Source organism: Meriones unguiculatus, chromosome 11, assembly GCF_030254825.1.
Source record: "Meriones unguiculatus strain TT.TT164.6M chromosome 11, Bangor_MerUng_6.1, whole genome shotgun sequence".
Classification (NCBI taxonomy): Eukaryota; Metazoa; Chordata; class Mammalia; order Rodentia; family Muridae; genus Meriones; species Meriones unguiculatus.
This window is the reverse complement of record NC_083359.1, coordinates 18946692-18961603: the sequence shown is the minus strand read 5'-3', so window position 1 is coordinate 18961603 and position 14912 is coordinate 18946692. Positions and strand designations below refer to the sequence as shown.

Below are 14912 nucleotides of genomic sequence, written 5' to 3'. Positions count from 1 at the left end.
AGGGGAAGGAGAAGTTTGGGTCCAAGGCCAGCCTGGGCTACACTGGGAGAGTCTGTCTAAAACAAGGAAAAAGAAAACAGGCAGGCTAAGGTGTAGCAGAGGTCTATAATTGCAACACTTGAGCAGCAGATTCCCTCAAGGCCAGCCTGGTGTACACACTGAGTTCCATGCTGGTCTGGCCTACACAGCAAAACCCTGACTCAAAGGAAAAAAAAAAAGGGCAGGTAAGAAGGCAGAGAAGGTGTCAGTTTTGTCACTAACTAACCCAAGAAGAGCGAAGCCCCAGAAGCCCCATAGGATGCACGACACTGCTAAGGTAGGGGTGGCTGAGAGTTACAGGGGACCAGCGATCAGCTTCAGCTGGGAAGCAGAAATTTAAAAGGTCAGTTTTGAGGCCAGGTGCAGAATGAGGGACTCCTTCCCCACACCTTTCTGGAACACAAACCAGAGCTTCTGCATAAACAAAATATCCACAGGCCTCTACTGCCTATGGAAATGACCCACAGTTCCTGCACCTGCCTCTGGCCCCATGCCATGGAAGGAGGGGCATACCACTGCTGGAGTGGCAGAGCCCACGGGAGCTTTTACATGTTACAGAGGAAGCTGCTTTGAGCTAGCTCCAAACCCAGCAGCTGCCTGGGCACCCAGAGTCCAGACATCCCACCAGAAAAACACTTCATGTTCTGCTAATGCCTCAGTCGACCAATCCTTTTGTTTCCCTGGTATTGTTTCTTCTCAGACATCCAATGGTGTGGAAAAAAAGGGGTTGCAGCCCACACAGCAGCTCAGGGCTGTGTGGTATGGAAGCAAGGAATAGCATTCCTCCGTTTTCCAACACTGCAAGGGCAGAGGCTGCACAGGGCGTTTCATTCCACCACCATGACCGTGGAAGGAACTCCGGCCTAGGTCTAAAGCCTAGAACACTGACCATCCAGGAGCCCCTAGACTCAGGCCAAGGACAATGTTATCAACTGGGCCTCCTCATAGAAAACGTGCTTTTATTGTGGAGGAGGCCAATCTTCCCACCCCTGGCTCCCTCCATGGAGGTCAAGCCCTCAAGCCAGGTCTCCAGCCCCCCTCTCTCGCTCCTGCCCTTCTGCATCCTGGGGCCGAGGCCTGGATGGCTCCAACCTACTTTACTGGGCCACACCCACCTTTGGGAGCAGGGCTGGGCCCTGCCCGGGTGTGTTTCTCTGCCAGCAAGACTTCGCCATAGCTTCTGGAGCAGGCACCCTATCCAGCCCATTGCCCGCTGGAGCTCTCCTCTGGGCAGGCCTCCCATCCCTGAACTGGCCTCTACAGAATCTGCCTCGGACCAGTGCAAGGGAGGAGCCTGCCAACTCAGGGTATCTATCTTCTGCCGGTGTGCCTGCTGTCAGCACACTTGGCTAAGCCTCAGATCTTGGAGGACTCCAGCCGGGGACTCCAGGACGTAGGGGGCTCCCGCAGCACCCGCAGCTCCTGCTCGAGCGCCTGGTTCCGGCGGTACATGTCCATGTAGCCCCCTTGGATTTCTCGCTGGTAGCGCAGCACCCTCTCCTTCTCCTCCTGCCAAGTCTGCCTCTCCTGCTCGAAGCGCAGCGCCTGCTCCTGGCCACGAAGCCGTTCCTGCAGCAGCTCTGCCCGCAGCTGCTCGGCCCCTTCCCTGGCTTCACTGCCTCCCGCCTCCCCCAGCAGTCCCCTGCTCTTGCAGTCATCCGTCTCGCAGCTGCCCGGGGCTTCCTCCCGAGGCGCCTGTTCTTGGAGGCTGCGCACGGCCTCCCGCAGCCGGGCCAGCTCAGCGTCCTGAGCCTGGGCTTGTGCCCGGCTGCCCCGAAGTTGTGTCTTCAGACTGAAGATCTCGGCCAGCTTCTGGGCCAGCTCCGCCTGGGCTTCCCGGAGCTGCTGTTTCAATAGACTAATCTCGGCAGTCTTCTGGCACACCTGGGGGAAGGGACAAACTGTGAGCAAGGGCCAAACACCGGAAGACACTGGGACCAGCTGCAGGAGGGAGGCAACAGAGTACTGGTCCAAGACAATGCGACTGGAGGCGATGCCTCCGACGGCGCCCTACCTCCCATCGGGCTTCTTCCTCCGGCCGGGCACTGGGGTCAGCCTCCGTGTGGGGACCAGATGTCCGCGGCTCCGGGGCCAGGCCCTGCTGAGCCCGGAGCTCCTTGCGCAGTCGCCGCTGCTCCTGTTGGGCCATAAACAGCTGCAGCTGGAGGTTGCGCTCGCTGCGCTCAGCTTTCTGGGCCACCTCGTGCAGCCGTTCCACATACAGGCGCTTCAGCTCGGACAACCACAGCCGCTGGCGCTCCTCCAGCACCTGCAGGGGGAGGAGGAACCGGTGAGCGGGGGGCACAGCCTCGCTCAGATTTCCAGCTTTGCCTGACCCCTAATAACAATGCTCACTTGTGCCCACAGCCTGCCACCATTAATGACTTTTACGCCTAGGCCACAGGGCCCAACGTCCTGACCGCGTGTGTTCACACCTAAAGAGGCTCTCCACAGAGGGTGTCTGTAATACATGGTCCTCGCAGAAACTGTCTCTCTCCTTCCTACACAATGTCCAGGCAGGACCAAAGTGACACCCATTCCTGACATGTAGTTGAAGGACAGCAAAGACTAGACTTCTTGCTTTTCAGTGCTGAGAAGCGAACTTTTCATGCGAGGCTAGAACTCCACCACTGAGCTACCCTGCCAGTTTACAGGTGTCCTTTTCATCTCTCTTTAAGCTCAAGGGGAGAAAGGCCACCATGGGGGGGAGGGGGGGACAAACTCCCATCTCACCGTTCTGGTCCTATCCTCTGCTGCCTCTATGCAGCCAGACCCCAATATCATACCGTGCTCAGGCCTTGCTCATAGTTTGCCCCAACCCCAAGCTGTCCAGATGTCAGAGATTAATCTGGCCTATAGACCAACGCCAAGGGACAAACCAGTCCAGGGCAGGGGCTCCTTCACCTGGGTAAAGGGGTTAGAGACATCCTGGTCACTGAGGTCCCTCTTGAGCTCCTCACAGGTGTCAGGCAACACGGCTACCTCCTCACCAGTGGGGCAGGAGAACTCATACGGAGGAGGCGGCTCAGGCAGGCAGCTCAGTACAGCCAGAGGTCCAGACTCCTTGGGGCTCCTTGGAGCGCGGTCCAGTGAGCCTCCAAGGTGATTAATGTGGCCCAAGGAGGAGCTGAAGGGGCTCGAGCCTGTGCCTGGACTACGGCCAAAACTACCCCCGCTGGAAGAATCCGACAGGCTGGGCTCAGGGCCACCTTCATCTAAACTGAGGGCGTGAAGCAGCTGGGCACGAGCCTGACTGGCCTGAGGCCCGGGGCTCAAGGGTGGGTGACAGGCCAGCGTGTGCAGACTGCCGTTGCTTCGCCACAACTTCTGGCCCTTGTGGGCCGCCAGGCTCTGCATGGACAGGAAGCCTTTCCCAGTGCCCGCAGCAGGCTTGAACACAGACGGTCGAATTCGGCACTGTCAGGAAGAGAATGCGGGTGTGAGCAAGGTCCAGCTGGCTGCTTTTTTTCTGCCTACCTGATCTTCCCGAAGACTCTGGGGATCCCCCCCTCTGAGAATACAGGGTACACGTCACAGGGGGGCAGCAGTCAAGCTTCAGGACGGCCCGTATGGATCAGACTTCCCACACCTCAGCCTGCCCTGGCCTACGGTCAGGGCCTCCCTGACCACCCCGGCATCCCAGTCTCTGGGTTGGGCCCGACCCCCCATAACAGAGATGCACCTTGTCAAAGCGACCCCGCTCAGGCAGGGAAGTCTTACTGAAGTCACCAGCCCGGGGATGTTCCCGGTAGTAGAGGGTGGCATAGTCCGGCTCGTTCCGAGGGGCTCGCTTGGTGGCCTTGCCATCCTTCTTGGGGAGATGCAGGTAGCTGAAGAGCTCACGCTGGCCCAAGCCTTTGCGGAGGAGCCCATCAGGCTGCCGGGAGCCCCGGGACCCAGCTAGTGCAGCCCGAAGTTCTTCAGGGGAGAAGTCCTGCCGTTCCAACAGGCTGCCTACGCTGCCCATGGCAATGCCAGCAGCGCCCGGGGCTGTGGCCATGAAGGGTCAACAGGGCACCGGCAGCTGATTCTGGGAATCAGAAGGCTCCATTAGTGGCAGATGGGCACTCGGTTCCAAGTTCCCAGATGCACTAAAACTAAACCCTCGCCATCTGTTAGCTCTCCCGTCCGCCCAGGCCCATCCGCAGCTATGTGTTAACAGAATGGGAGTCACAGCGCGGCATGTTGAACGCTGTGTCAGTCTCAGGAACAGGAAATGGGGCTTCCACTGGGACAAGTAAAGGAACAGCTCCCAGTTAGGCGTCTGGGGGTGGGATGTAGAGGCAAGGCAGGAAAGGGGAGGCCCTCAAGTGGGACAGGGACCCTCTTCCTAGAACTTAGCCAGCAAAAGGTGGACTCCAGTTCTGTCTGAGCCTTGACCTTGCTTACTTCTGACAGGCTCTCCACCAAATTTGTGGAATGGGAGAGCAAGCACAGCCAACCAGGACTGGAGGTGGTCTGTTCCTCCAGCTTTGGGGGAAGAGGAAAACCCAGGGTCAGAGGTCCCCCAGGGAAACATCTGGAGTGGGTGAGGTTGGGGGCGGTGGAATACAGTGGGAGGGATACAAACAGGAAGGGCCCAAGGGGAGGAAGGATGGTGATACACACAGGAAGGGCCTAAGGGGAGGAACAATGGCTTCTGTTTCCGGAACAGGTGTTCCAGTCTAGGCAGAGAAGAGGCGGCCAGGCTGTGTAATGCCACTGTGTTCTGTTGTAAGCTTTCACCAACCGGGTCCACAGAACCTGGGCTAGAAGCTAGCAGCCTGTGACCTTAGCCATGCTTAAGCTGGGGGAGTCTTGCCTTCCTCAGGACCAGAAAGGCAGTGATGGACAGCGTTATCACATAGGGATGCGGAAAGGATGGGGCGAATAACGTTAGCAGGCTTCCAGTCCAGGTCTGGCCTGAAGCCAGTCAACACAGAACACCAGAGGCTCAGCTTAATCACTCCAAGTCCACACGGAGGGCCCAGACTTAGGGACTGTCTCCCACATGTTTCTGGGGCCCAACCACTGGTGCGTGTGCCACACCCATTGCCCAGCAAACAACTGGCAGTGAATGGTACCTTTTCTGCTCCCCACCCACACACAGCTGCTCCCAATGCCAAGCAGATGTCAGGCAGGCAGGCAGGCTGCATCTGGGAGTACCCACCACCACCCACCCAATATGCTTCCGGGATACCCACTCCCACCCCTAACAATGGTGGTTAGGAGGCTCCATCCTCAACCGTTTCCAGGTTTTGTGTTTGTGAAAGACAAAGTGCTCGCTGGGAGAGGGACAGCAGCCTGGTCTCCTCCCCCACTCTACAGCCCTGAACTGCACACTGCACACTAGGCAAAAATATTTAAAAAAATAAAAATTAAAAAAAAAGAGGTAGCTCTCTTCTGAGTAACTTTTTGTTTGTTTGTTTGTTTTTTGGATTTGTTTTTCTAGGCCGGGGATTTCTCTGTGTAGCTCTGGCTGTCCTAGAACTCCCTCTGTAGACCAGGCTGGCTTTGAACTCATAGACAACCGTCTGCCTCTGCCTCCCAAGTGCTGGGTGGGGTGCAGGTCTGAGTTTGGACACCCAGCCCAGACCCACATGAGCTGTCATACCCTGCTAGGGATGTCACAAATCATGTAAACTCAAGACTCAGCCAAGTTAAGGGACTACTGGGCTGGCACTCCTACGGCAGCACGGCACTTTGCTGGAGTTTCAACAGAGACTATGGCTACAATATCCCTTCTTTGTTAAAAATTAATGAATTAATTCATTCATTATTATTTTTTTTTTTTTTTGAGACAGCGTTGGGATCAAAGTTTCACGCCACCGCTGCCCAGATCAGTATTCTCCTTTTGAAAGGTAAGCTCTTGGAGACCCAAAAAGATGGAATGGAGGTTACAGAACTGGTCAAAACACGGACTCATGGGATCCCAAGGCCAGGGCTGGCAAGCATCTAGCGGGACTCAAGATGTCACCCACAGCCAAAAGAATTAAGAGTTGGGTCCGCTTGCCTTCCCGTTTGACGTTGGGTGGCCTTGACAAGCCCATGCAGTGAGAAAGCTCTAGCCTCTAGCCATCCCCCACCTCCTGCTCCCCGGGAGAACCGCGATGCCTGTCTCTGCATCACCTTGGCCTGCCTTCCTTACCTCCATCAGGATAACTGGCAGGTGGCAATAGGGGCAAAAGGGCTATATGGCCAGGGGCTGGGGACATTACCAGATATGCCTACCTCACCCCAAACACATACACCTCACCTTCCCCTGTGCAGATACTCACTTCCAGGCTCCTGAGAAACAACTGACACTTTGTGGTACAAAACTAGAGGGTCTCAGAGATGAACAGGCAGCGCCACAAACCACAACTATGGAAATGGCTTCATACAGAACAGGGTATCAGGGCAACCGTCCCATAGAGAAATGTATGCCTGACAACACAGTGACGGCAGCTGTGTCCCAACAGCGGAGACAAGGTCACCCACCATCCACCCACCCTGGCGCGGCCTCACATTGCGCTCTCTCCCCCACCTGAGGGGCTGAGGACCTAGGCCACCCAGGTCTCAGTCTGGGGGCAAGCCCTCTTCCTCAAGAATCCAACCTACCTCCGACCCTTCCCCCAACACACACATTCCTTCCCGTTGCTTAGGAGCCTTGGGATTGCCTGCTTAGGCCAGGGCAGCTGTGTGGGCTCTATGGCCAGTGTTTGGTGGGGGGTGGAGGAGAGAGCTAGCAAGTACCTCACGACCTCAGGGAGACCAGAGTAGAGCAGAAAGGGGCTCCACCAAATGCCAGGGCTGTGCTGCCACTGCAGGGTGCCTAATCTTGATGCCCAGGGCTCTGTAAGGAGCTCAAAACATTACTCAGCTCGTCACAGCAGTACCCCTTCAGCCTGACTCCCTCTGCCCGCAAGATTAGCCAGCAGTGCAGAAAGCCCTAAAGAGAGGTACACAGTGATACACAGTGGAACACCCCAACACCGGACCCTGGGTGCCTCTTCAAAGCACACGCAGGAGAGGTCCAGGAGATAAAATGATGTGACCAAGGTCATGTTCAGCGGCATGGAAGGAAGTGCTCTAGGATCCCTAGATGCAGCTTTCCCTGCATTTCCTTTGGGTTGGGACACCTCACTCTCCTGAGTACTTGTCAGCATAAGCTGCCATTAGACCCATCAGGGTGCGCGCACACGCTGGGGGGGGGGTTGTCGCACCACCTGCTAGGGGGGATCAGCCCTGAGGGGTGTGTCCGCAGCTGCCCCAGAGGAATGAGACTGGAATGTCCCAACTCCAAAAATGGGGACAGCCTGAGAGGCGACGGGGGTGGGGTGGGGGGTGGCAGGTGTGTGTACCCTGCCCCCTCCGCATTATTATCCTGCTTCGCTGCGTTTCTCAGCTCTTCTATTTCAGTATGTCACATCATCTCCACAGTAGATGGTGGAGACAGACAGGGCAGAAAGGACCCTACCTACAGATAGGGAAACTGAGGCTTAGGAGGAGGAAATGAGCTGTCCTTAATCCCACTCGGATGGCCGATCTGGATTCCCACAGTAAAGCCCTCTGTACTACACCCAGCCGTCCCAGCTAGGGGTCACCTTCCACCAGCATCCTCTGCTGTCTATGTGGCCTGCCCAGCCCCCATGCTTGTTTCTCCCAAGGGCATCTACAGCTAGGCTGGGTGGGATGGAATTTCGCCCCCTCCCAAGGACCTCTCCTGTCCGCCCTGGGGGAAGAGGGTAGGAAGAGATAGTGGAAGTGGCCCGGTTTAGGGACTCTGAGCTCTGGAAACTGCTAGAGGCGGTGTCAGGAGCTGGCTGGTCGCTTTCATTCACAGTCTCGCACATACACACCCACACGCAGCCAGCCGGCAGAGGAGCCCTGCTTGGGAGAGCCTGGGAGGAGGCAGATCACCAGGTCCAGGAGGGCCTTCCCCCTCGGCTGCTCCCTCCCAAGGACAGCCATGCCCAGCCTGTACCTTTGGGGTGGGGATGTTCCAGGCCCCCTTCTGAATACAGCCGGGGTCCCGAGCCTCACTTTTGTAAAAGGCTGGGGTCAGGACAGACTGGAACAGAGTCCCAGACCTCAGGAATGTCCCCTATCCGCAGGTTTTCATTTGAGGACCAGACAGGGTAGGGGGCTGGGGCAGGAAGAGGGTACCCTGAGGGCGAAAGCAGGTGAGCGGGTGAGCGGTGTCCCTGGGAAGGTGGCAGAGAGGACAGGTTGGCTATCCCGGTGGAAACTGCGCCCAAGAAGGCAGTGGAGGAAGCGAGGGATCCCAGACTTGCCGGAGGCCCCCGAGCTACCCAGGGGGCGGAGTAGGGTGCACGTCTCCCGCCCGCCATCTGTGGGGCCTGCCTGGAGCTGGTGCAGGGGGCGGAGGCCGAGGTCAGACTCCTGCGCCAAGGGCGCCTGCCCTCCTAGCTGCGGCGCAGGGGTCCGGGGCGATGCTCCACAGAAAGCGTATTTACAGCGCGGTAGGAGGACCCCGGGGCGCACACCGCATCCTGCCACCACCACCACAACCCCCACCGGGGTCCTAGAATCACCTCGGCGACCGCCCTGCCCTTTTACCATGCTGGCGCCGCGGATCCCAGGGCGCGCTGCAGTGTTCAGCTCAGTCTCGAACCTTTCTCCTCCCAGGCTCTTCGGGCGGGCGCGGGAGCCTGATCGGCGGGCAGAGGACGCGCTGGGCGACACCGGTCTGCTGGCTCCAGAGACGGAGGGAAAACCCGGCCTGACTCACCCGCGCCGCGCGAGCCCCAGAGCCCGGCCCGGCCCCCGGATGTGGGGGGCGGGAACCGGCGCCGCCCCCGAGCGACCTGAACCCCGCCCCGGCTCGCGGGTGCAGCCGGCCCGGGTCCCCAGCTAGCTGCGCCCGGAGCTGCGGCCACCCCGGTGCGCGCTCACGCTCGTGCAGCAGCTCCGCAGACCCCGGCCGGGACGAGGCTCCGGCACGCGCGCCGCCGGCTGCTCCTCCTACTCCAGCTCCGAGACTCGCCCGCCTCTCCAAGAACCGGCTTCCAAACTGGCGCGCTGGGTTGGGTTGGTCACTTCTGTGCCCAGGTAAGCACCACTTTCCTCCTTTGAGACTAAACCCAAGAAGGCTCTGAGAGCCGGAGAGGTGTAGTCCGCGTCTCCAGTGCTTAGCAGCTGGACTGGGCGCGGGACTTTTATTTTGGAGAGAGTTTTTCCGAAGCCTAGGGGTGGCAGGTTCAGATGCCTTTAGGGGCAGATAACGTAAATGAGTCATCTGCGCTGGGTAAGGCAGTAGGAGCGCGGAAGACAGAAGGCTGGACACCAGAACACGTTCAAGATCAAGAAGTTAGAGCACCTTTTCTTCCTTGAAAAGTTGAACACAGATGGTGTGGGGTGTTAGGGATGTGTGTGTGTGGAGAGATGGCTCAGAGGTTGAGAGCCCTTTGCTGCTCTGGGAGAGGACCCGCGGTTGGTGTCCAGCACCCACGTGGAGTCTCACAACTCCAGTTCCAGGGGATCCAGTGTCCCCCTTTGGCCTCTGGGGACACTTCACGCACGTGGTGCACATTTACTCACGCAGGCACATATACATAAATGTTCTATTTAAGATTGAAAAAAAAAAAAAGAAAGTAAGTAAGTTAAACACGGAGTTAGACTATGACACCTAGCAGTTCCCTTCCTGGGTACACGGCCAAAGGGACCAGATGCTCACATCAGTGCTGTGCTTAGTAGTCAAAAGGAGGAAACTCGACAAACCCTCCGGCAGTTAATGATCACTGTGTGGTCCGTCCACACAGTGGAATATTACTTACCACAGAAAAGGAATGAGTGCCACCCCGTGCTACAACCCTTGATAAGCCTCTGAAGAGTAAAGCCAGGTCAAGGAAACCACCCACAAAAGGCCACATGTGGGGTGATTGCACTGTTGTGAAACAGGTAAACCCTTAGTCTGCAGATTAGTGCCAGAAACTGCAGAGAGGGAGAAGAGGGAATGTTCCTTACTAGTTATGGGGCTCCATCTTGGTGTCAGGTGGTGGTTGCAGCACTTTCCCTTTAAAATGTCTTAGAGGGGGCTGGAGAGATGGCTCAGAGGTTAAGAGTGTTGGCTGCTCTTCCAGAGGTCCCGAGTTCAATTCCCAGCAACCACATGGTGGCTCACAGCCATCTAGAAGGTCTACATGCAGACAGAACATTGTATACATAATAAACAAATAATGTTTTTTAATGTCTTAGAGGGCTTGGGGTGTGGCTCAGTGGTAGAGCATGTGCTCAGAGCCTGTGTGGGGACCTGGGTTCAATTCCCAGTACCCTAAGTTAAAGTGGATAATTACTTTTTTTTTTAAAGATTTATTTATTATGTATACAGTGTTCTGTCTGCATGTGTGCCTGCACACCAGAAAGGGGCAGCAGATCTCGTTATAGATGGTTGTGAGCCACCATGTGGTTTGCTGGGAACTGAACTCGGGACCTCTGGAAGGCAGTGCTCTTAACCTCTGAGACCAAAAATGGATAATTCTTTATCAGGCAAAACAAGTTCTCTTAAACAAGGAAACATTACCTGTGGCCCAACGGGTACCAGTTTGCAGCCTCTGCTTTCGATTCTACCATTGGCAATTTCTCTTATTTTATTTACATTGGTGTTCTGCCACGTATGTCTGTGTGAAGATGCCCTGGAACTGGAATCCCAGACAGTCGTGGGCTGCTATGTGGTTGCTGGGATTTAAACCCACGTCTTTTGGAAGAGGAGCCAGTGCTCTTAACCGCTGAGCATTCTATCCAGCCCTGTTTGGCAGTTTCTTTAGCCACCATGTGGGTGCTGGCAATTGAACTCAGGACCTCTGAAAGAGCAGTCTGTTCTTAACTTCTGGGCCATCTCACCAGACCCTTGGCAATTTCTTAACAATAGATTTTCTCTTTAAGAAAAGTCATACAATTTCTCTAATATTTAAAACTATCAAAAAAAAATTGAAACCAGGAGCAGTGGCGCATGCCTGTAATCCCAGTACAGGCGGAGGCAGGCGGAGCTCTGTGGGTTCTCGGCCAGCTTGCTCCACAAAGCAAGTCCGGGATAGCCAAGGCTACGCAGAGAAACTCTATCTTGAAAAAAAAAAAAGAAAGCAAGCTCATTCACAGCTACTCAAAATCTCAGTAGTTGGAGGGCTGCAGGTGTATGGGGGCAGGCATTGCCTGAGACAGAGGAACGCGCATGGAAAGGACACACTTACCGTCTTCGGGACCGAGGAACGGCCTCTGCGGGTTAGTAGCCTAGCAGACGCTCTGAAGCATTTCTCTAGGAAGGTGCTGCTGAGGCCCGGAGCTGGGGAGATCTGCCCGTGCTCAGATGCAGATGAGCTCTCTAGAGAGGCCAGGGCGCCGAAAGAGCCTCAGAGGTGGCACACAGGGGTTGGCCCAGAAGTGCCTCCTGGGACACGCGGCACAGCCTCTGCAGTGCTGCTGAGGGGGAGCCTGTGCACCGGGCCGGGCTGTGCGTTGTTCACACAAGCCATGCTTGCTGGTTGAAGCAGGGAGGAGGTTTTATAGCATCCAGGCAGAAGGGGTCTGTTAGCAGGGGAGACCGGAAATGTTCATGAGATGGGTGTGAGGAATTGACCTGTCTTGGCAAGAACATTCTCGGGGAGAGAAGAGGTCAAAGCTGAGTTCTAAATTCTTGTTTATTTGTTTGAGACAGGGTCTCGTGGAGGGCAGGTTGCCCTTGAACTTGTTTTTGTAGCAGAAGATGGCTTTGAACCCATGATCATCCTGCTTTCCACATTCTAAATACTGGGATTACACGTGCCCCAGCTGTAAATACTTGCTGCCTGTTGTTGTGTGGTGTGTGTGCATTTGCACACAGGTGGAGCTCGGAGGACAACTTCTTGAGGTCTGTTTCTTTCTCCCTTTACACAGGGTCTGGAGATCAAACTCAAGTCCTCAGGCTTGTACAGCAGAGACCTTGCCCATCTCAGCTGCCCCATCTGTAAGTGTTGATGGTGACTCGGGTTCAATAAGACCCAAGCCCACCTCCCTCCCCTTCCTGGACCCCTTTTTCATTTACAAATTCGGTAATTTATCCAAGGCCTGGTTTCCTCCCTCCCCCTGCAGTGTTCTTTCCCTATTCCGGGCCTTCGGAGGAAAGCGGTGGTGGGTCTATTTCCAGCATCCCAGCAGGAAGGACTAGATCAGACCCCTTCCCTCTGGGGCCCAGGGAGGTCGAGAATGAACGCAGGAGAGAGGGGCAGAGGCTCCTGGCAGAACAGAACCCTCAGAACTGCCTCTTCAGGTCAGGATCCTGGCCGGGATGAAGAGCTAAGGGGCTAGGGCAGAGGCAGAGAACAGCCAGCTTCCAGCCTTTGAAGAGAGATGTCAGTCAGGGCAGCAAGGGAAGGTCAGGCTACCTGTCCCCACCTTCTGTACAGGCTAGAGCCTGCAGACTGCTCAGACCACTGTCCCGAGACCACTGTCCCACCCCCAAGGAGCTGGCCTGACAGTCGCGGCCAGGCTTTGGTACCCTTGCATACTGTTACTCCACTTACCTTGATGGGGAATGGCAAGGCAGGCAGGACCAGGACCAGCTGACCCTTCAGAGAAGTGCGCTCAGTTGCCATCCAGTCCCCCTCTTCCCCTGGCACCCTTACGCCTTCCTCTGTGTGTTTTCAAGGCTAAAGCACAGGGTGTGTCATTGGGCTGTGGATGTTCTGGGTTCAGCCTTCTGTGGTGAAGAACTTGGGGTGCAGGGGGAGCGCGGTCATCTACCTCCCTCTGAGTACGTCTCAGAGCCGGAGGGCCTGAAAGAGGGTCCGCCTTTCCAAGGTCTTTTGAGAAAAGCTGGGCAGGACAGAGGTGGGGGATCAGAGGCCGGCAGGAGGCCAGGCTGCCTTCCTCCCACTGAAGGTTTGCCTCCCAGCCTGGAAGAGAGCAGACCCATGCAGGCAGCCTGCCCCAGGGAGGGGGTGCACCCAGTGAACTCTGTCCACTTTTGGGTTCATCATGCAGACACACACACATGAGTCGCTTGTCCCCATGTTTCACAGCCCTTTGGATTTGGCATGCAAGCCGTGCTGTTCAGATGCCAAGGAGTGAGGCACTCCGGGCACCAGGCCAGGGCTGAAGTGAAACCAAATTCCTTGGGTGTACCTATTTCCTGAATCTAGCCCTGGACAGTTTAACTCCAGTTATCTGCTGTCTGCAAGTAACCAAGATGGTGAGGGTCCTCAGGACTACCCATGGTGAGTAGGAATTGAACCCATCTCCGGCTGCCACCTCTGCCCCCATCACTTTTCTTCCTGTTGCAACAGCCTCCCTAGGCTCCTCTCCACTCTGCCCCAGAGGAACCTTCCAGCCCACACATTCTGCCTCCAGCTCTTCTCAGACTCAAGACTGGCCCTGCCACCCCTTCAGGCTTGGACACGGCCACTGCTCCTGCCCACCTGCTTCCTTGGGGCTGCCCCGTCCCCTTGTGACTGGCTAGTTTGGGAGTCACCCACTATCTTCAGAGTCTCTCCCACCCTCCACAAAAAATTGACCACACTGTCACTGTTCTCAGCCTTTTCCCATTTTTTTCAGTAGCTCTTTTTTACCATACACCATCATCTCTGGGTCATTGTCACTCCCAGGAAATAGCAGTCCCTGAGCACATAGGACTGATGCCTAGCCCAGATTCCCCCAAGGTCTTGAAGGGGTCTGGGAAATGCCATCCCAGTGTAGTACACCTGACTGTGCTGGCTCCTTTGAACTGAGGCCTGGGAAACAGCAAGCCGAGAGTGTAGGCATGATGTTATTTTGCACTGTGTGAGGATTCAAATGCCGATTTCTGTGCCCCTGTATCTGGTTGCAGTCATTGTTCTGAGAATTTCTTGTCTAAACTCTGCTCCCCAATTGTTCCCTGATGTGTCAGTTAAGCGGCTTAACAGCCAGTCGCTGAGCAGGAAAGAGAATAGGGCTGAACTTCCTGCCAGCCAGGGAAGGAGAAGAGAAAAAGAGAAGTGGGGTTTTGGCCATGGACAGAAGTCTGGGAGACACCATGAAAAAAAAAAAAAAGAGCTAGAGCAGAGAAAGCCATAAAATGCAAATATCTTGGTGATTTTTGGCAAAGAGGAAGCCGGATTAGTTTAGAGGATTAAAATAGATTAATACTGCTCAGTTGTTGTGCCATAAAGCATGTTAAATAAAAAACATAGCCCGGTCCCTATTACTTAGGTGCTAGCTGGGTTAAGAGAGAAACTTCAGCACACATTTTAAAACTACCACTAACAGGAGAGCCTTTACGCGTGAACAATCTGGGCCCTGTTTCTGAGACAGGGTCTTGCTGTGTAACCAGGTTGATCTAAACCTCTTCCTCTGTAGTGCTGAGTTCACAAACGTGCCATCATCGTCTAGCTTCTTTATGTAACAAACAACCTTTATTCACCCCCAAATTTTGTGGCATGCCCACCCTTCCATCCCAGGAGCCCAGAGCCCATATTCTTTTCTGTAACACGATTGTTTTGTAATAAAATGCAGTCCCCCCCTCCCTTTGTTTGTTTTTTGAGGTAGGGTCTCTCTACACCACCCTGGCTGTCCAGGAACTCACTATGTAGATGAGTCTGGCCTGGAACTCACAGAGATCCTCCTGCCTCAGCTTCCGAGCTAGGATTAAAGGTGTGTGCCATCACACCTGGCAGTTTTCTTCCTCCTTTTTTGAGATGGTAGTCGCATGCACCCCAGGAAAGACTTAAGCATACCATGTGGCCTTGAACTTGTTTGAGACAGGGTTTCTCTGTATAACAAGCCCTGTCTGTGTTGGACTCCCTTTGCGGACCAGGCTGGCCTCAACTCACAGAGATACTCCTGCCTCTGCCTACCAAATGCTAGGATCACAGGCCTGCGCCACCATGCCCAAACAGACCTTGAACCTCTGATCCTTCTGCCTTTGCCTCTCATGTGCTGGA

At 55.5% G+C, this 14912-nt stretch overlaps 1 protein-coding gene across 1 annotated transcript; it reads right to left on the bottom strand.

Moving 5' to 3' along the window:
- Positions 1–91: 91 nt before the first annotated feature.
- N4bp3 (NEDD4 binding protein 3) lies at positions 92–8786 on the bottom strand. The gene is made up of 5 exons (XM_021638875.2): positions 8581–8786; positions 3722–4069; positions 2944–3456; positions 2054–2308; positions 92–1923 (listed from the first exon to the last, which is right to left on the bottom strand). The coding sequence occupies exons 2-5, from the start codon at positions 4037–4039 to the stop codon at positions 1396–1398; spliced, it is 1614 nt and encodes a 537-aa protein (XP_021494550.1). The 5' UTR covers positions 4040–4069; positions 8581–8786; the 3' UTR covers positions 92–1395.
- Between the last annotated feature and the right edge of the window lie 6126 nt (positions 8787–14912).

Bases quoted from the DNA above. Each gene is read 5' to 3' on its own strand.
- N4bp3 (XM_021638875.2), bottom strand. From the start codon at position 4,039: ATGGCCACAGCCCCGGGCGCTGCTGGCATTGCCATGGGCAGCGTAGGC. The intron at 3,457-3,721 runs GTGCATCTCTGT...TCTTCCTGACAG, and splicing joins AGCGGGGTCGCTTTGACAAG to TGCCGAATTCGACCGTCTGT. The intron at 2,309-2,943 runs GTGAAGGAGCCC...CTCCCCCTGCAG, and splicing joins TCTCTAACCCCTTTACCCAG to GTGCTGGAGGAGCGCCAGCG.